This window comes from Ovis canadensis, chromosome 2 (assembly GCF_042477335.2).
Source record: "Ovis canadensis isolate MfBH-ARS-UI-01 breed Bighorn chromosome 2, ARS-UI_OviCan_v2, whole genome shotgun sequence".
In the NCBI taxonomy this organism is placed as follows: Eukaryota; Metazoa; Chordata; class Mammalia; order Artiodactyla; family Bovidae; genus Ovis; species Ovis canadensis.
Genome location: NC_091246.1, coordinates 167486491 through 167514406, shown reverse-complemented (window position 1 = coordinate 167514406; position 27916 = coordinate 167486491). Strand labels below are relative to the sequence as shown.

The 27916-nt window shown below is 39.2% G+C and overlaps 1 protein-coding gene across 1 annotated transcript; it reads right to left on the bottom strand.

Moving 5' to 3' along the window:
• Nucleotides 1-27916, bottom strand: LOC138433137 (uncharacterized). Its single transcript, XM_069575183.1, has 3 exons — nucleotides 27362-27916; nucleotides 7844-8045; nucleotides 1-129 (listed from the first exon to the last, which is right to left on the bottom strand). The coding sequence occupies exons 1-3, from the start codon at nucleotides 27703-27705 to the stop codon at nucleotides 1-3; spliced, it is 675 nt and encodes a 224-aa protein (XP_069431284.1). The 5' UTR covers nucleotides 27706-27916.

Genomic DNA, 27916 nt, shown 5'->3' with positions numbered 1-27916 from the left:
CTATGCAAGATCCAAATCTTCCTGAGACTCAGGGTCCTCATCTGTACAGTTAAGAACCAGACTAACATCTCTCACCTCCCCTTCAGCCCTTTTCCATGATTCCTCACTAAGGCACCACAGATGGTGTGGCTAGGGAGGGAAAGAGGAAACAAAAGGGAGGTGAGTGCATGCAGGTGCCCTAGCTACTGAGCACCTCTGGGAGGTCATTTTTCCCTTCATTAATCTTTTATCTGATTTTCACCAGGGGGGTAGAATGGTTCACAATGAAATAGGATTCTATGCGCTTTAATATATAGTAGGAGCTTAGTTACTTGAACTGAGGAGCCCAATTGTGTTTTCAAGAGGCCCTGAGTCATAATGGAACTAGCTCTCCTTTCCGTGAAAGGATGGAATTACTCACAAATACCACTAAAATGCACACTTTGTGATATAGTCTTCTCATGCCATGACCAGTGATGTGTATCTGAGAAATAACTGTCCAGGACAGAGGCAGACTGCTAACGCCTGGACAAGAATAAATTCCTGAAGCTACATCTTCAGCTGAGGCCCATTAGCAGGGAACCATCCCGAGGCAGAGGATCAGGCAAATTCATAAGACAAAGTGAGGCAGAGAAAGAGGAAGGGAGGGAGAAAAAGAGGGGGGAGGGAAGATATGGCATGGGGAGATAGGAAATAGAAAAGAGAGAAATAGGAAAGATAGAGAAAGAAAGAGGGAAAAATAAGAGGAACCTGGGGAAAAGGGATTAGGCCATTTTGCTGCTTAAAGAAGAAAGATTGAGAAAGTGTTTGTTTGGTATTAAGTCTATTTTTACTTTTAGACTTTCTGTTTTCATTTTTCTATCCACTATAATCCTCTGTTCTGTATCCTATCTTGTTCCTTCAGTGAGGCAATAGTAAACAGTGTATTGACTTTTTCACTGTTTTGTCTGATAGATACTAAGGCTGTTCACCAATATTCCAGATCTCCTGTGAGACCCAGGGTGAGACTGCACTTCCTTGTTCCCTTGAAATGGAGCAGAGATGGTGATGTTTTGTTAATGGAATGTGAATAAAAATAATGTGTATTTCTTTGCGGTGAAACCACTGACTGAGAGGCTTTTTTTTTTTTTTTTAAAACAGATTTCCATCTTCCCAGGGCTTCCACAGTGGCACACGGTTCGATCCCTGGGTCAGGAAGATCCCCCGGAGGAGGGCATGGCAACCCACTCCAGTTCTCTTGTCTAGAGAATCTCATGGACAGAAGAGCCTGGCAGGCTTCAGTCCATAGGGTCGCATAGAGGCAGACAGACTGAAGCGACTAAGCCGTAGCAGCAGCATCCTCCCATCAACGTGACCAACAAATCTCTGAACTTCGGAGGCTTCATCAGCCTGGGTCTGGATTGAGGAAACCTGGATCAGAGGCCCCAACTGCCCATAGTGAACATGTGTTTTAAGCAAGAGATAACTTTGTTGTTTTAAGACATTAAGGCAGAAGGGGTTCTTCTTATTGCAGCACAACTTAGCCTAACTTGACTGATACATTGTTGTTATTACTGATTATAATTAGTTTAAGGCTATCAGATACTGTTGGTTATAGTACAATTTTGCAAACATTCCTAATGCTTAAATAAATAATTAGATTTTTCAAAGAGTAGTTTCTGTTCACAAAGAGTTCTTATGCTCTTCTGCTGGGCGTGGAGTTAACCAGTTGCAGTTTCATCTAAACAGAACGTTCTATATATTTATAGGACATTGGGTCTAAAAGGAAATCTTGGAAAAAATACTTTTGCCTTCATCATAGATATTTTTCAGAAATTACTATTAGTGAATAATGTTTATGAGTATATAACAGCTGTAAACTTGTCAGAGATAGACATGAAAAAAATAAAATTATTGTCATGATTTTTTATCATCTCCAATACCCTGCAGCTAAGCTCTCAGTGATTTTTAACACCAAATAAAACCCAGCCAATTCAAAGCAGGTTTATAAACCTAATAATCCTGTGAAGTGGAAGCTGTAGAAATAACTAGATTGATCTAAAAGCATTTTTAAGATACGCACTTTTAGCTAAAGGAATTAAATATTGAAGAATGTACACATATGCAAACATTGCCTCACCTTTCCTGAACAAAACCATATCCAGCTATTGGCATCTTAATGCAAAAATATAATCTATTCATATAAAGTCACTAACTTATGGTGGTGGCTTGCATAGTCTGGAAATTATGGCCTTTCTCTGCACTCTAAGCCAGTAACAACTAAATATGAGGGAAGTATCTTCACAAAGTAGGGAATAGATTAGCCATTTCAAACTCCATGTCATTTCCCATGTTTTGGAAACATCTTGGAAGAAATATAATTGTAGGTCCTTAATCTAGCAAAAAAACTTCTCCTAAACTTAAAGTGCTGCCAGATACGAGAGGAAAGCCCAAGAACAGAAACGCCACCATTCTTCAACGCAGGTGGATGGACAGCAGAGAACCTGGATTAGAAACAGCCTGTAAAAGTCAAAGGAACATGACAAAGATAGATCTGAGCAGAGAACGGAACATTATGTTCATTTCTTTCCATGTCCAGAAGGATTGCTGGTGCTGAACTGAATCAATTCAGTTCAGTTCAGTCATTCAATCGTGTCCAATTCTTTGCAACCCAATGGACTGCAGCATGCCAGGCCTCCCTGTTCATCACCAACTCCCGGAGCTTATTCAAACTCATGTCCATCAAGTCAGTGATGCCATCTAACCATCTCATCCTCTGTCATCCCCTTCTCCTCCTGCCTTCAATCTTTCCCAGCATCAGAGTCTTTTCAGATGAGTCCATTCTTCGCATCAGGTAGCCAAAGTATTGGAGTTTCAGCTTCAGCACCAGTCCTTCCAATGAATATTCAGAACTGATTTCCTCTAGGAACTGAATAAGACCTCACTTTAAAGGAAGTTTCCCAGACCTACATCAAACCGTATCAGTAAGTCCCTACACTGAACAGACTTACAGGTTAAGACAGGCTGGTGTCAAATCAATTCTAGTAGAAAATAAACTTCACATCAATTATTTCTTAACAAATTATTTTTCCTTTACAATAAAGAATCAAAAGACTCCCTTTTTCATGATTTCTTATTTTTTTTACTTTTGTTGAAATGTTTATAAATGATTTGTCGTAAAGGACAGCTATCTCCACAAAATTCATCTCCACTGTAGGCATATGCACTAATGGAAGTTATAAGGAATAAACACAATATCAACATAAAATGATTTTATTTACCTTCAATAATCAAAAATAAGCATAGGCCCATAAACCAAAGAAAAGAAAGAGCTTGGCTTTCAGCTATGCAAACATTGCCTATTATTTTTCAGTCTTTTCCTATTGAGAAATAATTTTTCAAATGTTTCTGATTCTCATTTACTGTATTGCAATTTTTTAAATTATCAAAATATGCACTGAAAAACACAGTACTTTCATCATAATCTTTCTGGTTGTAAAATTCTAAGACAAATACAATGAACATGCATGCTCATGAGTTAACAAGATGGTTGGAAATTGGTATATTTATTTTTGCTTCTTTTCAACCCCAAATAATAAACTCTCAATTCATCAGAAGACAAAAATGTAGTCTATTTAAAGCTTACTAACTCACTTTTCTTGTCAATTTAAAAAAGAAGTGTGCTAAGTCGCTTCAGCTGTGTCTGAATCTATGCGACCCTATGAACTGTAGCCTGTCAGGTTCTTCTATCCATGGGATTCTCCAGGCAAGAATACTGAAGTAGGTTGCCATGGCCTCCTCCAGGGGATCTTCCAGACCCACAGACTGAACTTGCATCTCCTGCATTGGCAGGCAGGTTCTTCACCATTAGCACCATCTGGGAAGTCCCCCAAATGAGGAAGGATTGTCCTCTGATGGGAAGAACACCTCCTCCCATGGGGTTCGATTCTTTGCGACCCCATGGACCTGCCAGGCTCCTCTGTCCATGGAATTCTCCAGGCAAGAATACTGGAGTGGGTTGCCATTCGTTTACTCCAGGGGATCTTCCCAACCCAGGAATCGAACACAGGTCTCTGGCATTGCAGGCAGATTCTTTACCGTCTGAACCACCAGGGAAGCTATTTAACTTACTCTGGTCAATTTAAAAAGAATCAGTGTTCCTTATTATCTTAAGATTTATTACAAAACAATTTGTCCATATTTTGTCTTTAAATTTTTTTTACAATTTTATAAGGTGAATTAATATTTTCCTATTGTAGTAAATACATATTATTAAAGAGAATCGATCCTTTCTTTAAAAATGTATGGTCTTTCGGGGCTTCAAGACAGAACATTTCATATCAATATAGGTGATAGAGATATAGCAAAGATATAGGACAGCTGCTCTCAATAGGATTAGGGGTAAAGATGTAAAAATCACGATGAAGATTTTTTTGTTTTTAATTACATATGTCTATCCCCATTTAAGATTCAGGAATGTGTGTGGTCTAGGAAAATTCTTCTGGTGATCCTTAGGTTCACTGCATTAGAAAATTGGGTAACTCTTTGAATATAACAAAGTATTACATGTTTGTTTTTTTACTAAATTTCCATATTAAAATATGTTTTCCTCTAAAAATTATGTGCAGGGGAAAACCCAATTAATTTACAGAATTGATCCACTGAATTCTTCTTAATTAATGTTTTAACTGCACGGCTAACTCTGTTTTTCTGTCTATCTATATAGGCAAATACATCATCTTTGTCTTTCAACAAATTGGAAACATTTGCTTAGAGAATGAATCTGGAGAGTTGACTATCACTACCAAACACTTCTGTCTTGTAGTTAACTGGCTTTGCTGTAGCCTGCCAGGATGAAACAGCAGCCGATGGGCCAAGTCTAAAACACAGAAAGTGAAATGGCTCTATTAAGAAAGAGATTAAAGCATCATGCTTTGTAAACTAGGCTACAGCCCCAAACCACAAAATTATCACGATGCATGTGATTGGGAAGGACTAATTAGAAGAGAGGATGTCATTTTATTTTCTAACCAGCCCTCTTTGATCTGAAACCCTGACACCCCCTCACTTGTTGCCTAGCAACACTTCTTTGTATATGTAAGGTTACTCTATTCCTGCATTGTTATTCAATTTATTTGCCATTTTAAGTGTCCTTATCGTCTTTAAGATTATCCCACCCTAGAGTGATTTGCTTTAGGTTCCAAAATACCAGAGGGCAGTCAATTAAGTGGATATAAACCTCACTGCAGGGCCCACTGCCATCCCCCAATCTGTGCTAAACAAATGCTGTAGATTTCGCCTTGGTCTCAGTGATTTTTACCAGAACCCTCCTCTCCTGCAGCCTCAGCCAACCAGCCTCCACCTCATTCACAAATTACTGTCATTGCTTTCATCCTGATTGAAAATATATATGCAGGACTGGTTCTTTTTAACTCGGTGGAAAAATGACTATCAATTTAAACGTTAACTGGTGTCCAATCTAATCATGAGGCTAAAAACAGCATTTGCTTCTGTACATTCCATGGTTTCTCAGAAAATCACCACCCAAGTAAACTTCACGATTTCACCTAAACCCTAGCAATATGTAAATAGGTAATCAGCCACATTTGGAAATGTATTTCTTAATCAGGTAGTTTAGATGCATAATCACCTCCAAATCAAACCATCATTAGAGGCCATTAACTCTTGAAGGAAGGAAACTCAGTTGGCAGTCAGAATTCTATCACAGAGATGAAGAGATCCCAGATCTACCTTTAATTTCTGTAGCACTCTGGGTTTATGCTCTTTTGTTCTTTATGCAAAAGAGTTGCTTCTTTCTGTTTCTTTTGTTTGTTTTTTCACCTTAAAAAGAGAACTCTGATTCTTTCTTAAAGCTGGATAAGAATTCACAAGCTTAACAAAACAGTCAACATATAGTACCTGAGTTCTTAGAAAAGGGCCATTACTTCTTTACTGTTTCTATTTTCCCCTCAGCCAGTCATTTAGAAATCACTTCTAAAGCCAAAAGTTTAAATACCAACAGAATACCAAACTCTAGTACACTGTAATACACAGTATCTAATGTATAATTTAATATACATACTAAAAATACAATTTGCTCGAAGGAGTAACACAATATTAGCAGTAACACAATATTGCTCATTCCAAAATAACCCCTGTTGCCAGAACCCACATCCCCATTCACTGCAGCACCCAAATAATTCCAAAACGGTTGCTGCAATTCTTTTAGGGGTTTGTAGAGAAAAGGAATTTGAAAGCATGTGTTGTCTATCTCCTACTGCACTGGTTGAGGGGTATGACAACAGGTGGACCTAAGTCCTAGGATATGAGACAATGGGTTGTATGGCCTGCCAGATTTAGATAACTCAATTAAAACAGCCCCATTCACCCACACCAAGAAAAAATGTTGGGAGCTGGGGCAGAGGAGGGCACACATGGGTGACAACTGCAGATTTTCTTCTCTGGGGTCATTAGCTATGTTTATATTTCTATAGTATAACTGTGTGATAAACTAGCATGGTTATTTTTGCCTCTGCCTCATCACTCAGTGCAAAAGGGCAGAGGTGAGTGCCTATAAATTCACACAGCTGCTGCCTGGGAGAAAGCATTTGGAAAGTAACTCAACAACATGGACCTTTATTTCCCTGAAAGAACTGTTCTTTGAGGAACAGTCTCCCCTCTAAACCAAGAGAGCACCCAGCCTCCTGCAAAACCTGCCAGGCTTAAAGAAAAGTATAATTTCTAGTTCTTGTGCCAGCCGGAGGTATGCAAAGATTTTCTCAGCAGGAAGTCACTCATAGACATCACATGAATATTTAAACAATGGGAAGCCAGCAAAAAGATTCTTTCACGCTGCAGGATGATAGTGACTTCTGAAATTATCACAATTATCATTCCATTATTGCAAAACAAATGACCTGATTTATTATGCTCTGCCTCTGCTCATCTCTGGATCTCTTCCTGATATATTACACAACCGGTTACTTAGGCATTCTACACAAACAGCATTTGTATCGACTCCTTCATTAATATTTTGATTATTATAAATCTCAGGAACTCAATCTACATCCTAGGCTAGAGTCAGCTCTCTCTCAGCCTTTCTCCCTGAAGAAGATGGTCAGAAAACTTTAGAATGTGTTATGATGATGTAGCCTCTGGAATTCTGCAAAACAAGGGAGCTCAAGGCATTATTCTTCCTTCAGTGAAAAAGCACTCCTCACTTACAGCCCACAGCAGAAAAGGCCAACAGTTTTTGCATCAGTAGGAAAAGAAGCTTACATTCAAGAAATCTAGGCAGAAATTCTATCCACTTGCATGATTCTAGTGCATGCAACACAGCCCATCTTTAGAAAAAAAGAAGTTTCCTACTTATTTTTCCTTTAAGAAGTAAAGATTAGAGAAAAAAAATAAAAATCACAGAGGAGTTACAACACTGAACTCATTAAGTCATCAGTAAAGTAGCAGTGACAATACTAAAAGCCAGGTCTTCCAAACCTCTTTTAAATCCTTCAACAACCCTAGACAGCTTCACATGCCCTATTTACCAACCCATCTGTATGGTAGCGCAGGTTTGTTTACCCTCTTAGCAAAACCCAGCAAACAGTAGTTATATCCCACCAGTGACACAGCAGGACAAGAGAGAAATTCGGGACAAAAAAATCAAACAACACACTTGGCAAAAGCAGATTATGGCAATGTGCATGTTGTAATGAGACAACTGATGAGCCATGAGTCAAATTCCCACTTTTTCCACTGGAACGTTATTACAGTTTAAAGTGCTTGAGAAAAAGCATGTCTATAATACACTAATGACTTTAAGTGGGCTTCTGTATCAGGCTGTAGGCTGAAAAGAAAAAATTGTTTTGCAAATGACTTCAAGTTTTACCTGTCCAGCAACAACTTTAACCATCCTTTCCTCATCTGGGTCTAATATTTGCCCAGGGGGCACAGAATTACCATTTGCTCTCAAGGTGAATTTTAAATAGGCTGCTCCAGGTACACTGTCAATGAACTTTTGGGTGAAATCTCCTGGCAACACCCCTCCCACTTCTTTCATGATACAACCACCACCCCTCCCCACAGGCCCGCTGGGGGAAAAAAAAGGAAAAAAAAAATCAAGAAGCAAGTGTAGAATTATCAGGACTCTGAAAAGCAACTGACCTTGTGGGACCTTATGAAGTTCTTATTATAATAAATATTTCTTGAACATTATTGTGTAAAACATTATACAGATATGGATAAGACGTATTCCTGATCCTCAAGGAGACAAGAATGTTGGAGAAATACAGAAATCAAGAAGAATGAAGGTAATTCATTTGAAGGAGGTCACTATATACAGGTAATTTAATATAAATTTGTTGACTGTTTATTGGAGAACTTCATTAGAACTGTATCCAGCAGACAAAGAGAAAGGAGCTAAGGGGTAATCTCATTTTATGGTTGAGAAGGAAAATCAGACCATCACTCAAGAGCCATTTAAATATGGATTAGAGACATAAAATCAACTCCTAGTCCTTTTCCAACTTCAATCCTGGAAATGAGCTTGAAAGAAGAGGAAGTAGTCAGAAAATGGGCGAAATTTGGCAACTTGGTATATTCTCTCTCTTTCAGTAGATAATAGAGATTGGGGTAGAATGCTAAGAGAGAAGTTATTACAAGACCAGAGGCATGGAGGAAGACCATGTATGCCACAGAGACAGCTAGTAACTTATAAGTTAGTAACTTATCCTGGAACCAAGAACTTGGCTGGCCTGATCTGGAGCCAAATGGCTTGTTACGCTCTTTGCATCTTCTTGTGAGAGGGAACATTTTCATCTCACAAAATGATGCTGAGAAAGACTATAAATTAATCACAATCCTCTCTTTTATTCAGACATATTTTCAATGAAAGGATTAACATTTAAGAAGAGTGTGTTTATTTTCATTTGTACTGGGAAGGGCCCACAAGTAGACGAAAGACCAAAGTGAATCTTTTGCAATATGACAGTATTGTTTGGTAAAACAACTACTCCAGCAACATTTTTTCTAACCAGAATTGAAAACTTTTTCTATGTTCTATTTCCCTATCAGTCATCAATGATAAAGAATAGCCAAGCAAGGGAATTAAGAGGAGAGAGAGAGAGAAAGTGGAAGGAATGAAACAATGGCAACACTGTACAAGTGTGCAAGTTTAAACCTTTGGAAGAAAGATTCTGTTGCATTACAAATATCTTGAAAGATTGATCTGTTTTTCTTGACTGCGAAAATTCTCAGTATTCAACTATAATCTTGCTATTGTCTAAATCAGACACATCTCCTACCACAAAACAAGTTGCAATTGGCCTTTGGCACCACAACTGGAATAATGCAAGAAGAGGTTTTGGCAGATATCATTTAACATTCTCACATTATACTTTCCAGGATGTGAGTTTTGTTTTCTTATTTCCTTGGATCCCAAAGGGCTTCTTTTTAATTAAGGAGTAAAGATGTCTTCCTGTGAACCCTAAATTTCTTTGGTCCACTTGCAAGTCGTAATGATACTGAAGAGGCACTTTCACCATTTTGAATCTAAGTCATAACTTAGAGATGAAAGAAATAACCCTCCATTACTGTGGACCAAGATCTCCAGATGCATCAACTCCAGTCAGAAAATGGCAACAAATCCAAATTAATAGACAGGTTTTCAAAGAGCATGCAGATTCTAAAGTATGATAATTATGTGACCAAAGATACCTGTATTTATATTATTGTATTCATGTGATATTAAGTTGATGTCATATGGATTAATTGTTCTTTACAATTAATAAAAAAATAATTAATTGTTCTTTGAATATCTAGGGAGGTACTTTAAAAATAAAAATTTTATAAAAAGAGCTCTGGTTTCACTCAAGTTCTAATAAAACAGAACTTCAGAATGTCATGAGTACTTGGGAAATTTTTAAAGCCACATAAGTGATTCTGATGCCCAAACAAGGCTTAGAATCATGTCTAGTCTGGCTTTCAGGAAGTAAGTCTTCTGTAATATGAGAAGCAAATGGGTTTTCCATTTTTCCAAGGTTCAAACAGAAAGATGAGGCCAAGGTTAAGTTTTCATGGCAAAAATATTATCTACACCCCAAAAGAAGGCACTACACAGGTGATCTAAATAATTTTGAGATATATCCACAAAGATTATCTAAATATTTTCCCCAGTTTCCTATATTTTATTATTCTTTTAAATAGGAACTCCCAGTGTTCTCTCTAACCTTGGCCATCCAAATGACAATAGAATACATCCACTCCAGGCACATCATCTATTTTACAGAGCAGTGCTTTGGGTAGACAATTTGTTCAATATTTTCACCTTGCAGATAGGTTAACTGGCAGAGAATAGAAGAACAGAAGAATATAAAACTGTCAAATGGAATCACATTAAATTGATGAGTTCGCAGAACAGAAAGCCTACTGCACCCCTCACAATTTCCCAATCATATTAAAGAAAGTTTGAAGAAGAAAAATCTTCAAATAAAAGAATCAAATTTCCCAAATATATGTCCACAGGGTGATAAAGAGTTATACTGAGCTATGTTGTAAATAGACAAGAAAAGGGAAGAGATTCTACACTCTCTAACATCAATGTGAGAATAAGTCAATTCTTCAGTGAATTTGACAAAAGAGTACAAAATATTTGAGACAAAACAATCTTGCTTATTTAACAAATTAAGAAGAGTCTCTCCCATGTACTGGGCCTTGGGCAAAGTAAATAGCCAGTATTAGTTCATTTAATTAATGTTCATAGCAACTCTATGGTAGATTTGCTAATTGTATCCCTACCTTTGGGCTTCCCTGGTGGCTCAGAGGTAAAGAACCTGCCTGCCAATGCAGGAAACCTGGGTTTGATCTGTGAGTCAGGACGATCCCCTGGAGAAAGAAATGGCAACCCACTCCACTATTCTTGCCTGGGAAATCCCACAGACAGAGAAGCCTGATGGGCTACAGTCACAAAAGAGTCAGACACAACTTCGCGACTAAACAATACCACCACCATCACCATCCCTGCTTTGCAAGTGATAAAAATGAGGCATAGAAAAGTTACATACCAAAGACCATATAATTAGTAAGCAAGAAAGCAAGAATGCAAAGCAGCACTCTGGCCCTAGGGTTCATGAGGTTAACCCCCACCATCTATAGTCTCTCATCTGTTACCAAAAAGCTGTATGGCAGAAAAAGTTTTTCTATGACTTCTCCCAATATCTCATTTCATTCCTTCCTTTCACCAAGGTAGGACATTTTCATACCTCCCCTTTCTCCTATCAAAGCTCATGCATCTGACATTTAATTCCTCAGGATCTTGATTTTTATTGCTTCATAGAATCCATACTAAGGGTCAGCTAATAAAAATAGCATGTTATCTGGCTTCGCTGCAAGCTTAGTGGTAAAATATCCGCCTGCCAATGCAGGAGACACAGGTTCTATCGCTGATCCAGGAAGATTCCAAATGCTGTGGAGCAACTACACCACAACTATTGAGCCTATGTTCCAGAGCCTGGGAGCTGCAACTACAGAGGCCACGTGCCACAACTACTGAAGTCTGTACCCCCTAGAGCCCAGGCTCCACAACAAGAGAAGCCACCACAATCAGAAGCTTGTGCACTGTGACTAGAGAGCAGCCCCTGCTTGCTGCAACTAGAGAGAAGCCTGCGCAGCAATGAAGACCTAGCACAGCCAAGAAGAAACAAAAAATAAAATTATTTTAAAAATAATCATTTGTGATAAGCCCCCAAAAAGCAAGTCTTTAATAATAATCACAGAAAATATAGCATGTTATCTCTTAAAGATAATGGTTTTCACTTAATCACACACTATTAATGCTTAACTCAAAGTAATAATCACTGTAGGATTCTGACCACTGATGTCCATGCTAAGCACTATTGGGGCAGAATGCATATCTCATTTATATATGTATTCTCAGCACCAACAGCACAATGTCTGGGACAGAACTGAATCCTAATGTAAGTTTGTTGGACTGTAAATGCAGGCCAGGATGCTCCTGTAACCATCTCACACAGGCCAACTTCTTCCATAAAAGGCTAGCTGGCCTACCTAATATGATCTCTCATAGCTCCTTTGGGCACAAACTACTAAAATACCTCTAAAATGGGACATGTTAGCTAAGAATCTCCTTTTTCTTTTAATAAAAGTAGGCCACACATGTTATATAGGAAGATTCCTATATAACAGCCACATTCCAGCCATTCATAAGGAACAGAGAAGGAACCTGGGCCCTGAGTGTCAAGAAAAGGCACGTTTTGGTGAGAGGAAGCCTAGAGGAAGGTTTTATCATGGGGCAGCTTTGGTGAACCAAGCTGTAAGTTTAGGGCAACATGGAATCCTGGCTCCTCAGGGGAACCTGCAAGTTAAGAAAGGAAAGCTTTTTGAAAGCAAAGAGGGATCTAAAATGGGAAATGGGAAAATGACTTTGCAACTTCACAGATGTGCCTAAGGATATGTCTATAGAAAAGTCCCCAGTGAGGCAGATTGTATTTCCCAAGATAGCACAACACAATCTCTCGTTCCACACGCTCTTCTTACAGTGTGACACTGACACTCCTCATCAAAAGGCGAGCCCGTGTTCCCTCCCCTTTAATCTGGGCAGGTATGAGACTACTATATGACTTCCAAGGCTAGGTCAGTTAAGGTCATACAACTTCTGTCTGATCTCCCTGGGACATTCACACTTGGAACTAGGCTGTGAGCCAAGGAGTCACATGGAGATAGCATGGACAGGTGTTTCAGCCAACAGTCCAGATGAGGTCCCAGCAGACAGCCAGCATCAACACCAAACATGTGCATGAGGAAGTCTTAGAGATGGTTCCAGCTCCAGCCACCATCCGACTCCAATCCAGAAGACACCCAAGAGAGAAACAGCTCCCTGAGCCCAGTGAACCCTCAGAACCACGAAAAATAATAATAAACCGATTGCTATCCTTAGGTCATTAAATTCTGGGGTGATTTGTTATGCAGCACTAGTAATTGAAGGGGCTTCCTAGGTGGTGTAGTAGTAAAGAATCTGCCTGCTAATTCAGGAGACACAAGAGATACAAGTTTGATCCCCGGGTCAGGAAGATCCACTGGAGGAGGAAATGGCAGCCCTCTCCAATAATCTTGCCTGGGAAATCGCATGGACAGAGGAGTCTGGTGGGCTACAGTCCACAGGATCTGAAAGAGTCGGACATGACTGAGCAGCTGAGCACACACACACGCACACACGCACACACTCTCTAGCAATTGAAATGCCCAGCCTGAAACAGGCTTAGGAGCCACTTTATGTTAACAGGAGGGTTAAAGCCCAAAGAAGAGTTAGGTTTTCTTAGTAAAGAGGGAAAACTGAAGTAATCCAGAAACTAGGTGGGACTGACTGGGTCACAGCAGCCAGAACAACTCCTTTTCCCTTTCTACAAATTCAGAAGCTATAAAACCTCCCCTGAGAGCATGCTGAGTCTGCCCAGAGAGAAGCCACCTCAAAGATGATTAGAATGTAAGTGGATAACGAGCCATTTGAATTATCTGCTCTAGTTCAAACACATGCTGTTGCCAATATGCTGTGGCAGCCAGCTAACATCTGAGCATCTTTAATTTAAATTGCATATACTTAACTTGAAATGGCATCTATACTCTGAAACTAAGAATTTACTGTACCATCATCAGATCATAGGAGAAATCATCTTTTCAGGAATTTCCCAAATTTGCCTTTTTATTGCACTCTAATGTGGCAACAGCTTAATGCCTGATGGCTCCCGAGTCAAATGTTTCAGACTATGAGATATAACTCCTATTCCAACCCGTTTGTTAATACACATGCTGTTTCCTGTCTACATATGTGAATGGAATGATTCTCAGAAGCTTGGGTCTCATTCCCTCAAAAACACCAAAATCATATCTATAACCTTAAGTAATAGACACATTCACAAAGCCAACATTTAACTTATCAAGCTTTATCAGAGACAAACTTTTCAAGGCAAAAATCTCCAAAGGAAGCTGAACAAAAAAACAAGCTTATGACAGAAAATTGAGACTGTACTCAAAATAAAAATAATAAAATGTTAATACAGCATCTGTGGAGCTTAAATTCTAGGCTCAGGATCAGTTCAGTTCAGTTCAATTCAGTTGCTCAGTCGTGTCCGACTCTTTGCAACCCCATGAATCGCAGCACGCCAGGCCTCCCTGTCTGTCACCAACTCCCGGAGTTCACTCAAACTCACGTCCATCGAGTCTTTGATGCCATCCAGCCATCTCATCCTCTGTCGTCCCCTTCTCTTCCTGCCCCCAATCCCTCCCAGCATCAGAGTCTTTTCCAATGAGTCAACTCTTCGCATGAGGTGGCCAAAGTACTGGAGCTTCAGCTTTAGCATCATTCCTTCCAAAGAAATCCCAGGGTTGGTCTCCTTAAGAATGGACTGGTTGGATCTCGTTGCAGTCCAAGGGACTCTCAAGAGTCTTCTCCAACACCACAGTTCAAAAGCATCAATTCTTCGGTGCTCAGCCTTCTTCACAGTCCAACTCTCAAATCCATATATGACCACAGGAAAAACCATAGCCTTGACTAGACGGACCTTAGTCGGCAAAGTAATGTCTCTGCTTTTGAATATGCTATCTAGGTTGGCCATAACTTTCCTTCCAAGGAGTAAGTGTCTTTTAATTTCAGGATAAAAACAAACAAAAAGCAAATATACCAAATATCTGTGTTAGACCTAGTTATAGTGCATTAACTGTTTAAAAACAGATTGAGGGGTTATCATATTAAGATGACTTCCATTTAGCCATCATCCTACCTAACCTCTGACATATTTAAAACTGGTGACCATCTAACATCTAACATGCTCCTGCCCCTGCCCCAAAACTTCTTTTTCCCTTGGATTCTTACAATATGCCATCCCTGCTTCTTTTCTTGCTTCTTGTGAAGCAGTTTTTTGTTTTTTGTTGTTTTTTTTTTTGAAATAGTTTCTAGAATCTAGACCAACTAGATTCGTACCCTCAGTCAGCCCCTCAACTAGCTGGTATGACTTTCACAAGCTGAGTCATCTCGTTTCAGTTTCTACATCTGTAAAACAGCAATAATGATGACACATAATATACAAGGAATACAGTGATAATCTGATGAAATAATGCATATAAATGACTAGGTGCAGAATAAGTACTTGGTCAATGTTAACTATTATTTTAATGCTTCTTAGTGGTGCTTAGTGTCTTTTGTTGTCATCTTTCTCCACTACTAGTCCCTGAAAAGTTGGTAATCCAAAGGGATCTGCTCTGTTCTTAGCTCATTTTTACTCCATCTGAATTATCACAACCCCTTCCATAGCATCGGTCATCTCTCAATATGTCAGTGACTCTTCAGTCCTGATCTTTCTTCACATCTTTATTTCTATCTGATTACCGTCACATCCTACTAAAGAAACCAAGCCATGACACCATGTGTGTCCAATTCCTGAGAATATATATCAGAAGTCCTAGAAATGGTCTGTAAATAGGTCAGACTATGGGTTATCAGTCCAAAGAGCCAGAAGACCCTTACGGTCATCTCTTTTAGGAGAACAAGGTTAAGATCCAGGCTTTGAGGTCAACTCTGTGACAATAAAGCCAGTGAGGCAGCCCTCTGTGTCCTGCTACACTGGATTTACCTGTCTTGGGACAGTCTCCAAGCAACTCTCTTTGAGATCTGCATGGTTGACATCAAGGGTTTCCCATGCCCTCCAGCATTTAGTTGGGCTTGCCTATTGAGGACCGCTGGCAGGATATTGGAGAAAGGAAAGAGAGAGAGGTTGGCATTCCCTTAGTTCCTCTCTGTGATGTCATCTCTCTATATTGCTTTCATTCTTCGACTAAATATCACAGCTTCTTTCATGGCAACACCTTCAGAAGACTCTAGTCTGTGGTACTCTTGGTCCCCATGTCACCAGCTCCAGGGCATATCACTAACTTTCATGTAACTCTGAATACAGTTCCTTCATTAAGACTTCCTTCTAACCTCAGTACGCCATCTGTCTTCTGCTAGAACCCTGACTGAAATATCCACCTGCTTACTAGTACTGCCTTTCCTTTTAAAAAATAAATCTGTAAAAATTTCCAAAAAAAAAACCACATTTATGATAAATATAACAAAACTATGCTGAAAAAATGAAGAAAAAATTATCCATAATCCCATCATACCATTGTAATGTTGATATATTTCTTGTAGCTGTATTTAACATCGCTGCAATTTAACATCGCTGTAACTAAAATATTTAGAAAATTTCATGTAATTTTTTTCAATTAATATTATAGAATAAGCATTTTCCATTTTGCTAAATAAACTTTATAAACATCATCTTTAAAAGTTGCATAATATTATATTAAGGAGATGTGCTGCAATTTGCTTTATTTTTCTCATATTATTGAACATTTGGCATGCCCTTTCAAATGACCTTTCCAATGCACATATTCACACATACCATTATACATATGGTGACTTCCTTTCCATTTCTCTACTAGCTTTGTTAGAGGGCAATTTTTAGACTTTACATATGTTCTATAAGACAAAAGCATTAGGTTTACAGCAATCTTTCCTTTGAAAAAGGTTCCAAGTCTTGTGCAATGGAAGGTACAATAAATTTAATATCAGAAGTCTATGGATCAAGGCCCAGATTTTGTTGTAGTCTCCATAACTATGAATCTTTCCTAGAAGAGGTTAAACAGTTGATTTTAAGTCCCCTAAAAGTTTGATACGCTCCACAAATGATTCAGACTAGGGTCACAATTGTAAAGATGAAGACAGTGGGGAGATTATGAATCTTTAGTTTGGAAGAACGAGGTCTTAGAGATCATCTGGTTTATAACGCATTCTGTTCTTCCTCACCATTCATATGAGGAAGCTGAGGCTCATGGAGACCCTGTGACTTGCTAAGTCACAAACAGAACATTACTTCTGAAGCCAGCACTCTTCCTCTACCTGGTGATTCCTGGGCTAGTGCTGTGTTCAGTGCTCCAATGAATCACCTGAGGAGAGCATTTAAATATCTGCAGACCTGCCTCACTCATTCCTAGGATATAACTCTTTCATGTTAATATCATGGTTTTCTTTTATTTTGCAATTATTTAAGCTTCCTCACAATGCTTTTGCATTAGACGGTATCACTGATTCCTTCCCATGACTGTATGCAAAATTGCTACTATAAATAGATTTAAATGTCCTTATGGAAAAAATTAGCAATAAGTAAGTTTGTCCACATAGCTTTTTCCAGTGGCCAAAACACCTGAAAACAGAGGGGAAGCATTGGAGATAAAATTGAAAACAAAAAATGAGAGCTAAGAGTGAACCAAAATAGAGCTGACACTGAAGTTACACTAATAGACAGTGGTACTTCAAACCCATCACTGTACAGTTCTGCAGACACTCGGAATCATCAGCAGCAATCTGATCATTAGGCCATCCATACAGCCATTCAAAGGAACTGTCTCATACATTATCTCATTTTCTTCTCACAGTAACCCCTTGAGGTAATCACAGCAAGATTTCCCACTGGACAGATAAAGAAACAAAGACGTGAGATGACCCAACCTTGGTATACACTTCTCTGTATAAGTTGGTTGCCCTAAACAGAAATTAGTCAAACAGGATGAGCACCCTAAAGTCAGATCATCTTCCTGTCTCAAGGGAGGGTCTTCAGAGCACAACATCTGGCTGGAATGCGGAGTCCATAGCCACATGAAACTTGAAGCCCTGGATGTTTTAAGTAAAGAAAGTCTGAAACTATACTTTCTAGTTTTCTTGGCTCTTAAGATTCATAAATAAAATACACAGAATGCACTCTTCTAAGAATATATTCTCCCAGCTCCTGAAAACAGGGTCCAAAAATAAGCTGTGAAGCAGGCCTCTCTATCAGTTCAGCTCAGTCACTCAGTCGTGTACAACTCTTTGCGACCCCATGGACTGCAGCATGCCAGGCCTCCCTGTCCATCACCAACCCCCAGAGTTCACTCAAACTCATGTCCATTGAGTTGGTGATGCCATCCAACCATCTCATCCTCTGTCATCCCCTCTTCTCCCACCTTCAATCTTTCCCAGCATCACGATATTTTCCTAGGAGTCAGTTCTTCCCATCAGGTGGCCAAAGTATTGGAGTTTCAGCTTAAGCATCAGTCCTTCCAATGAATATTCAGGACTGATTTTCTTTTGGATGGACTGGTTGGATCTTCTCTAACACTGTGGTTCAAAAGCATCAATTTTTTGGTGCTCAGCTTTCTCTATGGTCCAACTCTCACATCCATACATAACTACTGGAAAAACCATACCTGGTGACTGTAGCCATGAAATTAAAAGGCCCCTCTATAATTACTTCTAAATAACTATATAAGTTACAAATTCATATCAACAGCAAGGCACTGGCAAAATGAGAAAGTAGAATAAGAATATTTGATGTCCCTCCACTTTGTTGAACCACAGTGTTAAAACTAGAAGGGATCTAAAAAATACTCTAGTTTCTACTGTCTCTAGAATTCAACCTCTAGTCTTGTTTTCCACATTCCCTATCTTGCCTGTCCATAGGTTCCCTCATTCTCATATCCTGAGGCCCATGGTCCCTCAGAGACATTGGCAGCATTCCATCATTCTCACTTCTCTTATGTTCATTTTCTAGACTAACGTCACCATCAACAAGAAAGATCCTGCCAATGAATAAAGGAGGATAACACATTACCCCTCTGGGGAGATTTATCCAACAGCCCTTCTCCCTTCTTCCTGTTTGTTAGATGAATTGTAATTGTATCAGATCATTTTCTTATTTTATAGGCTCAACTTCCCAGACTCCCTTGTATGTGACTGATCTTACCCCCAGGAGGGATAGGGCCCTTTTGTTAAAAGGAAATTCCTTTGGCTCTCACTGTTTGGTTTCTTGGCTTTGACACGGTATGAGAACTAAATGCTTGAAGTCACGCTTACTATTTTGCAACAATAAGATGACTGTTATCAAGATTAAAAAGCCAATACCACAAGACTGATAACCCAGAAAGGTGACCTGAATTCCAAATCCTTGTATACCATAGATATTCTTTGGTTGGAGGGCTTTTTGATTCATCTTACAGACTAATGCACCCTAACTGATACATCCTTTCAGGTAACACAAGCATTTTAACATAGGTTTCAATGCGTCAACCCAAAAGACTGACTAAGGACATTCATTATAGGATTCTGGAGCCTAAGAGGTATTTTTTGAGTAAGTTCAGTTCAGTTCAGTTGCTCAGTTGTGTCCAACTCTTTGTGACCCCATGAATCGCAGCACACCAGGCCTCCCTGTCCATCACCATCCCCCAGAGTTCACTCAGACTCACGTCCATTGAGTCAGTGATGCCATCCAGCCATCTCATCCTCTGTTGTCCCCTTCTCCTCCTGCCCCCAATCCCTCCCAGCATCAGAGTCTTTTCCAATGAGTCAACTCTTTGCATGAGGTGGTCAAAGTACTAGAGTTTCAGCTTCAGCATCATTCCTTCCAAAGAAATCCCAGGGCTGATCTCCTTCAGAATGGACTGGTTGGATCTCCTTGTCACAAAAACAAGACCAGGACCTGACTGTGGCTCAGATCATGAACTTCTTATTACCAAATTCAGACTGAAATTGAAGAAAGTAGGGAAAACTGCTAGACCATTCAGGTATGACCTAAATCAAATCCCTTATGATCATACAGTGGAAATGAGAAGTAGATTTAAGGGCCTAGATCTGATAGATAGAGTACCTGATGAACTATGGAATGAGGTTCGTGACATTGTACAGGAGACAGGGATCAAGACCATCCCCATGGAAAAGAAATGCACAAAAGCAAAATGGCTGTCTGGGGAGGCCTTACAAAAATTTTTTTGAGTAAAGACATCATCTAAAGTGCTTAGTACAAGTGTCCCTGTACTCCTTTCCCTAAGCTCTGCCTAAGATTTGTTTGTTTTAAAGCTAGAAGAGGAAACACATCTTCAGCAGAGCCTTCAAGGGACATATATGCTGAAGTGAAAACTGAAAGTATTATTCACTCAGTTATGTCCAACTCTTTGCAACCCCATGGACTGTAGCCCACCAGGTTCCTCTGCCCAAGGAATTCTCACTCTAGACAAAAATACTGGAGTGGATCACTGTTCCATTCTCCAGGGGATCTTACCAACCCTGGGATCAAACACAGGTCTCCTGCATTGCAGGCAGATTCTTTACTACCTGAGCTACTGGGGAGAAATATATGCTAATTTCCCCCCAATAAAGCTCTGCCTATTCCCAAAACAAATCTGATATAAAACTGAATGGAACATATTCCAGCAGCAACACCAATCCCACCATCAAAAGACAAATACCTTATTCATCAAAAGTAAACAGTTCCAGAGAGACCAAAATGCCTCATTATCTTTTACAAATTTACCTTGGTATTTTTGACATCTAGACTGCTGGCTCCTTGTTGAGTTTTAAGTGGTATAGACTGAAAATCTCCCTTAAACTAATAGATACCTCAATTTTTGAAAGGCTAATGCGAAAACTCAATATGCCAGGAAATTTGGAAAACTCAGCAGTGGCCACAGGACTAGAAAAGGTCAGTTTTCATTCCAATCCCAAAGAAAGGCAATGCCAAAGAATGTTCAAACTACCACACAATTGCATTCCTCTCACACACTAGCAAAGTAATGCTCAAAATTCTCTAAGTGAGGCTTCAACAGTATGTGAACCAAGAACTTCCAGATGTTCAAGCTGGATTTAGAAAAGACAGAAGAACCAGAGATCAACATGCCAACATCCATTGGATCTTAGCAAAAGCAAGAGAGTTCCAGAAAAACATCTACTTCTGCTTTATTGACTACACCAAAGCCTTTGACTGTGTGGATCACAACAAACTGTGGGGAATTCTTCAAGAGATCAGAATACCAGACCACCTTACCTGCCTTCTGAGAAATCTGTATGCCAGTCAAGAAGCAACAGTTAGAACCGAACATGGAACAATGGACTGATTCCATTGAAAGCACTGATGCTGAAGCTGAAGTTTCAATACTTTGGCCACCTGATGGAACTAACTGACTCATTGAAAAAGACCCTGATGCTGGGAAAGATTGAAGGCAGGAGGAGAAGGGGATGACAGAGGATGAGACGGTTGGATGGTATCACTGATTCAATGGACACGAGTTTGAGCAAACTCTGGGAGTTGGTAATGAACAGGGAAGCCAGGCGTGCTGCAGTCCATGGGGTCACAAAGAGTCAGACAGTACTTGGCAATTGAACTGAACTGAATGTAAAAACTGTGTGTTTATCATGGGGTGAGCCTAGTGAGAAGAGACAGTTTCTGAATGGGCGGAAACCATCTGTTTAAAATTTCTTCCAATGGTCACCCAGAACAGTGATTTCTAGTTACCCTAGTAGAGCATGAACCTTGGTTTTAGGACTGAGTATTCCAGGTCATTACCTTTTATATATATATACAAATTCATTCATTTTAATTGAAGGCTAATTACTTTACAATATTGTATTCGTTTTGCCATACATCAACATGAATCCACCACAGGTATACCAACACGCTGCTGAATAACTAACAAATCAGAGAAGAAATCAAAAAAGAAATCAAAATATGCATTGAAATGAATGAAAATGACAACACAACAACCCGAAACCTGTGGGACACTGTAAAAGCAGTGCTAAGGGGAAAAGTCATAGCAATACAGGTATACTTCAAGAAACAGGTCATTATCTTAAATGCATTTCAGTTCAGTTCAGTTCAGTCGCTCAGTCATGTCCGAATCTTTGCGACCCCATGAACTGCAGCACGCCAGGCCTCCCTGTCCATCACCAACTCCCGGAGTTCACTCAGATTCACGTCCATCGAGTCTTTGATGCCATCCAGCCATCTCATCCTCGGTCATCCCCTTCTCCTCCTGCCCCCAATCCCTCCCAGCATCAGAGTCTTTTCCAATGAGTCAACTCTTCGCATGAGGTGGCCAAAGTACTGGAGTTTCAGCTTCAGCATCATTCCTTCCAAAGAAATCCCAGGGTTGGTCTCCTTCAGAATGGACTGGTTGGATCTCCTTGCAGTCCAAGGGACTCTCAAGAGTCTTCTCCAACACCACAGTTCAAAAGCATCAATTTTCGGTGCTCAGCCTTCATCACAGCCCAACTCTCACATCCATACATGACCACAGGAAAAACCATAGCCTTGACTAGACGGACCTTAGTCGGCAAAGTAATGTCTCTGCTTTTGAATTATACTATCTAGGTTGGTCATAACTTTTCTTCCAAGGAGTAAGCGTCTTTTAATCTCATGGCTAGAGTCACCATCTGCAGTGATTTTGGAGACCCCCAAAATAAAGTCTGACACTGTTTCCACTGTTTCCCATCTATTTCCCATGAAGTGATGGGACTGGATGCCATGATCTTCGTTTTCTGAATGTTGAACTTTAAGCCAACTTTTTCACTCTCCTCTTTCACTTTCATCAAGAGGTTATTTAGTTCTTCTTCACTTTTTGCCATAAGGGTGGTGTCATCTTCATATCTGAGGTTATTGATATTTCTCCCAGCAATCTTGATTCCAGCTTGTGTTTCTTCCAGTCCAGCATTTCTCATGATGTGCTCTGCATATAAGTTAAATAAGCAGGGTGACAATATACAGCCTTGACATACTCCTTTTCCTATTTGAGGTCATAGTTCTCTCTTATTGAAAAAATTCAAAACACAGATACAATTGTTCAAGGACTAAAGTTTTATAATCCCACTTCAAAAACAAACCAAAAAAAAAAGAGATCAGTCATGAGTTGGTTTCAGATTTAGATGCCTTTACTGATATGTAATTTGTGAGTTTTAATAGAGCCATGTGCCCTCTGCACATTAAACCAGCTGTTTCTCTGCCGTTTCCTCATTAAATTCATCCCATGACTCCATCACTCTTACTTTCTTTGTTGTTTTCTATTTCTACAGACTCAAACTTTTTATTCTCTGCCATATACCCTCCCTACTTCCTTGATACCTTTATCATATGCCTCTCCTCTCAGATACCTTTATCATATGCCTTTCCTCTCACCTGGATACCAGGAGTCCCCACCTTCTGACTGTGAGCATCCTTTGGCCTGTCTAGTACTCAGTTCCCTGTGGTATATTCATTTGCTCATTCATTCATACATTCACTCAAGTCCCTGGTTTGAGCTCTTATTAAATCCCAGTTCCTTGAGACGCATGTCTATTTCTCCTCAGTTGCTTAGAGATAAATTACATGTGCCTTTTTCTTTATCTCAAGTGTACAGCTGTCTGTTCTTTTCCTTCGTGGTGTTCATATCTTCTGGGATCTTTGTCACTCCATATATTACCCCTATAGGCTGTCAACCTAGGAGGTATTAACTGTTTAATCTAAATGTAAAAGAGAAACAGTTGAACATGGATTGTAGGCTATTTTTCCAGTTCTGGGATACATTTGCTGTAATCTAGTGATACTCTCTCTTTCACCTTCATGTAACGAATGGCCATGGAAAAGATGCAGATGGGAGACTAGAAATGTCTGGATCTCAAGGTATGCTGATCAATAGAACGTATCTAAGAAAGTACTCAATAAACAACTTCTTCCAGACATCCCACAATTACATTAATGAAACAGGTTATTTAAGTTGCCACCTTTAAAAAACAGAACTAGCTAATATTATATACAATCTATTATATAACCAGTCAACCCTACAAAGTATAAAGAAAAATATAAGACTTCTGAACTTAAGTAATTATAAATTATTTGAAGAGATGGTGAATGTTTAAGAAGAATGCAAATGAGGACAAATATATTCATTTTTGTTTTTTTTTTTTACTTTATTTTACTTTACAATACTGTATTGGTTTTGCCATACATTGACATGAATCCACCACGGGTGTACATACGTTCCCAAACATGAACCCCCCTCCCACCTCCCTCCCCATAACATCACCGTGCACCAGCCCCAAGCATGCTGTATCCTGCGTCAGACATAGACTGGCAATTCGATTCTTACATGATAGTATACACGTTACAATGCCATTCTCCCAAATCATCCCACCCTCTCCCTCTCCCTCTGAGTCCAAAAGTCCATTATACACATCTGTGTCTTTTTTGCTCTCTTGCATCAGGGTTGTCATTGCCATCTTTCTAAATTCCATATATATGTGTTAGTATACTGTATTGGTGTTTTTCTTTCTGGCCTACTTCACTCTGTATAATCAGCTCCAGTTTCATCCATCTCATCAGAACTGATTCAAATGTATTCTTTTTAACAGCTGAGTAATACTCCATTGTGTATATGTACCACAGCTTTCTTATCCATTCATCTGCTGATGGACATCTAGGCTGTTTCCATGTCCTGGCTATTATAAACAGTGCTGTGATGAACATTGGGGTACACGTGTCTCTTTCAATTCTGGTTTCCTCAGTGTGTATGCCCAGCAGTGGGATTCCTGGGTCATAAGGTAGTTCTATTTGCAATTTTTTAAGGAATCTCCACACTGTTCTCCAAAGTGGCTGTACTAGTTTGCATTCCCACCAACAATGTAGGAGGGTTCCCTTTTCTCCACACCCTCTCCAGCATTTATTGCTTGCAGATTTTTGGATCGCAGCTATTCTGACTGGTGTGAAGTGGTACCTCATTGTGGTTTTGATTTGCATTTCTCTAATAATGAGTGATGTTGAGCATCTTTTCATGTGTTTGTTAGCCATCCGTATGTCTTCTTTGGAGAAATGTCTATTTAGTTCTTTGGTCCATTTTTTGATTGGGTCGTTTATTTTTCTGGAATTGAGCTGCATAAGTTGCTTGTATATTTTTGAGATTAGTTGTTGTCAGTTGCTTCATTTGCTATTATTTTCTCCCATTCAGAAGGCTGTCTTTTCACTTTGCTTATATTTTCCTTTGTTGTGCAGAAGCTTTTAATTTTAATTAGATCCCATTTGTTTATTTTTGCTTTTATTTCCAGTATTCTGGGAGGTGGATCATAGAGGATCCTGCTGTGATTTATGTCAGAGAGTGTTTTGCCTATATTCTCCTCTAGGAGTTTTATAGTTTCTGGTCTTACATTTAGATGTTTAATCCATTTTGAGTTTATTTTTGTGTATGGTGTTAGAAAGTGATCTAGTTTCCTTCTTTTACAAGTGGTTGACCAGTTTTCCCAGCACCACTTGTTAAAGAGATTGTCTTTACTCCATTATATATTCTTGCCTCCTTTGTCAAAGATAAGGTGCCCATATGTATGCAGATTTATCTCTGGGCTTTCTATTTTGTTCCATTGATCTATATTTCTGTCTTTGTGCCAGTACCATACTGTCTTGATGACTGTGGCTTTGTAGTAGAGCCTGAAGTCAGGCAAGTTGATTCCTCCAGTTCCATTCTTCTTTCTCAAGATTGCTTTGGCTATTCTAGGTTTTTTGTATTTCCATACAAATCTTGAAATTATTTGTTCTAGTTCTGTGAAAAATATGGCTGGTAGCTTGATAGGGATTGCATTGAATTTGTAAATTGCTTTGGGTAGTATACTCATTTTCACTGTATTGATTCTTCTGATCCATGAACATGGTATATTTCTCCATCTATTAGTGTCCTCTTTGATTTCTTTCACCAGCGTTTTATAGTTTTCTATGTATAGGTCTTTAGTTTCTTTAGGTAGATATATTCCTAAGTATTTTATTCTTTTCGTTGCAATGGTGAATGGAATTGTTTCCTTAATTTCTTTTTCTACTTTCTCATTATTAGTGTATAGGAATGCAAGGGATTTCTGTGTGTTGATTTTATATCCTGCAACTTTACTATATTCATTGATTAGCTCTAGTAATTTTCTGGTGGAGTCTTTAGGGTTTTCTATGTAGAGGATCATGTCATCTGCAAACAGTGAGAGTTTTACTTCTTCTTTTCCAATTTGGATTCCTTTTATTTCTTTTTCTGCTCTGATTCTGTGGCCAAAACTTCCAAAACTATGTTGAATAGTAGTGGTGAAAGTGGGCACCCTTGTCTTGTTCCTGACTTTAGGGGAAATGCTTTCAATTTTTCACCATTGAGGATAATGTTTGCTGTGGGTCTGTCATATATAGCTTTTATTATGTTGAGGTATGTTCCTTCTATTCCTGCTTTCTGGAGAGTTTTTATCATAAATGGGTGTTGAATTTTGTCAAAGGCCTTCTCTGCATCTATTGAGATAATCATATGGTTTTTATTTTTCAATTTGTTAATGTGGTGAATTACATTGATTGATTTGCAGATATTGAAGAATCCTTGCATCCCTGGGATAAAGCCCACTTGGTCATGGTGTATGATCTTTTTAATGTGTTGTTGGATTCTGATTGCTAGAATTTTGTTGAGGATTTTTGCATCTATGTTCATCAGTGATATTGGCCTGTAGTTTTCTTTTTTAGTAGTATCTTTGTCAGGTTTTGGTATTAGGGTGATGGTGGCCTCATAGAATGATTTTGGAAGTTTACCTTCCTCTGCAATTTTCTGGAGGAGTTTGAGGAGGATAGGTGTTAGCTCTTCTCAAAATTTTTGGTAGAATTCAGCTGTGAAGCCGTCTGGACCTGGGCTTTTGTTTGCTAGAAGATTTCTGATTACAGTTTCAATTTCCGTGCTTGTGATGGGTCTGTTAAGATTTTCTATTTCTTCCTGGTTCAGTTTTGGAAAATTGTACTTTTCTAAGAATTTGTCCATTTCTTCCACGTTGTCCATTTTATTGGCATATAACTGCTAATAGTAGTCTCTTATGATCCTTTGTATTTCTGTGTTGTCTGTTGTGATCTCTCCATTTTCATTTCTAATTTTATTGATTTGATTTTTCTCTCTTTGCTTCTTGATGAGTCTGGCTAATGGTGTGTCAATTTTATTTATCCTTTCAAAGAACCAGCTTTTGGCTTTGTTGATTTTTGCTATGGTCTCTTTTGTTTCTTTTGCATTGATTTCTGCCCTAATTTTTAAGATTTCTTTCCTTCTATTAACTCTGGGGTTCTCCAATTCTTCCTTTTCTAGTTGCTTTAGGTGTAGAGTTAGGTTATTTATTCGACTTTTTTCTTGTTTCTTGAGGTATGCCTGTATTGCTATGAACTTTCCTCTTAGCACTGCTTTTATAGTGTCCCACAGGTTTTGGGTTGTTGTGTTTTCATTTTCATTAGTTTCTATGCATATTTTGATTTCTTTTTTTATTTCTTCTGTGATTTGTTGGTTATTCAGAAGTGTGTTGTTCAACCTCCATATGTTGGAATTTTTAATAGTTTTTCTCCTGTAATTGAGATCTAATCTTAATGCATTATGGTCAGAAAAGATGCTTGGAATGATTTCAATTTTTTTGAATTTATCAAGTTTAGATTTATGGCCCAGGATGTGATCTATCCTGGAGAATGTTCCATGAGCACTTGAGAAAAAGGTGAAATTCATTGTTTTGGGGTGAAATGTCCTATAGATATCTATTAGGTCTAACTGGTCTAGTATATCAATTCTCGAAGGGTACAGCATCACACGAATTCTGTGTCCAATGGCCTTAGCAGGAAGGTTGCTTCGGAATTTGGCACGAACCATGCCACTGTTTCCATGAGCTTGAGTGATCTTTCCCCAGATTACTCTGGTTTTGTTAGGTTTTCCACCAGGAGTTACTGTGTTGTTCTTTGCTTTGTACACATAAGCACATCTCTTGCCTAAATAGAATTCGGTTTCATCTCGAGCATATTCACCTTCAATTTTCAGGAGAGCAGTGTGTTCCCTTTGGTTCCATAGACCCCGTTTATAGCCAGCAAAAATTGCCTTGGACCACAGCCTTCCAGACATATTTGTCGTTTTAGAAGTCCCGTTCCCAGCAGGCCGGAGCACCTATTCTCGGAGGTCAGGGAACCAGCACCATCAGTCCCATATCTCCTCCATCCTGTCCTCCCTGTTGCTGGAAATCACAGAAATCGTTAGCTGGTAGAGCCTCGGAGTCACACCCATGCCTCGTCTGAGGGATATAGCCGAGCCTACCCCACTTATTTGCCCCCAAAGT

Excerpts from the sequence above, each read along its gene's own strand:
- LOC138433137 (XM_069575183.1), bottom strand. The coding sequence starts at position 27,705 with ATGTCTGGAAGGCTGTGGTCCAAGGCAATTTTTGCTGGCTATAAACGG. Across the intron at positions 8,046-27,361 it reads AGAATTGATATACTAGACCA|CGGGCCTGTGGGGAGGGGTG; the intron begins GTTAGACCTAAT and ends TTTTTCCCCCAG. Across the intron at positions 130-7,843 it reads TTAAAGTTGTTGCTGGACAG|CCACACCATCTGTGGTGCCT; the intron begins GTAAAACTTGAA and ends TTCCCTCCCTAG.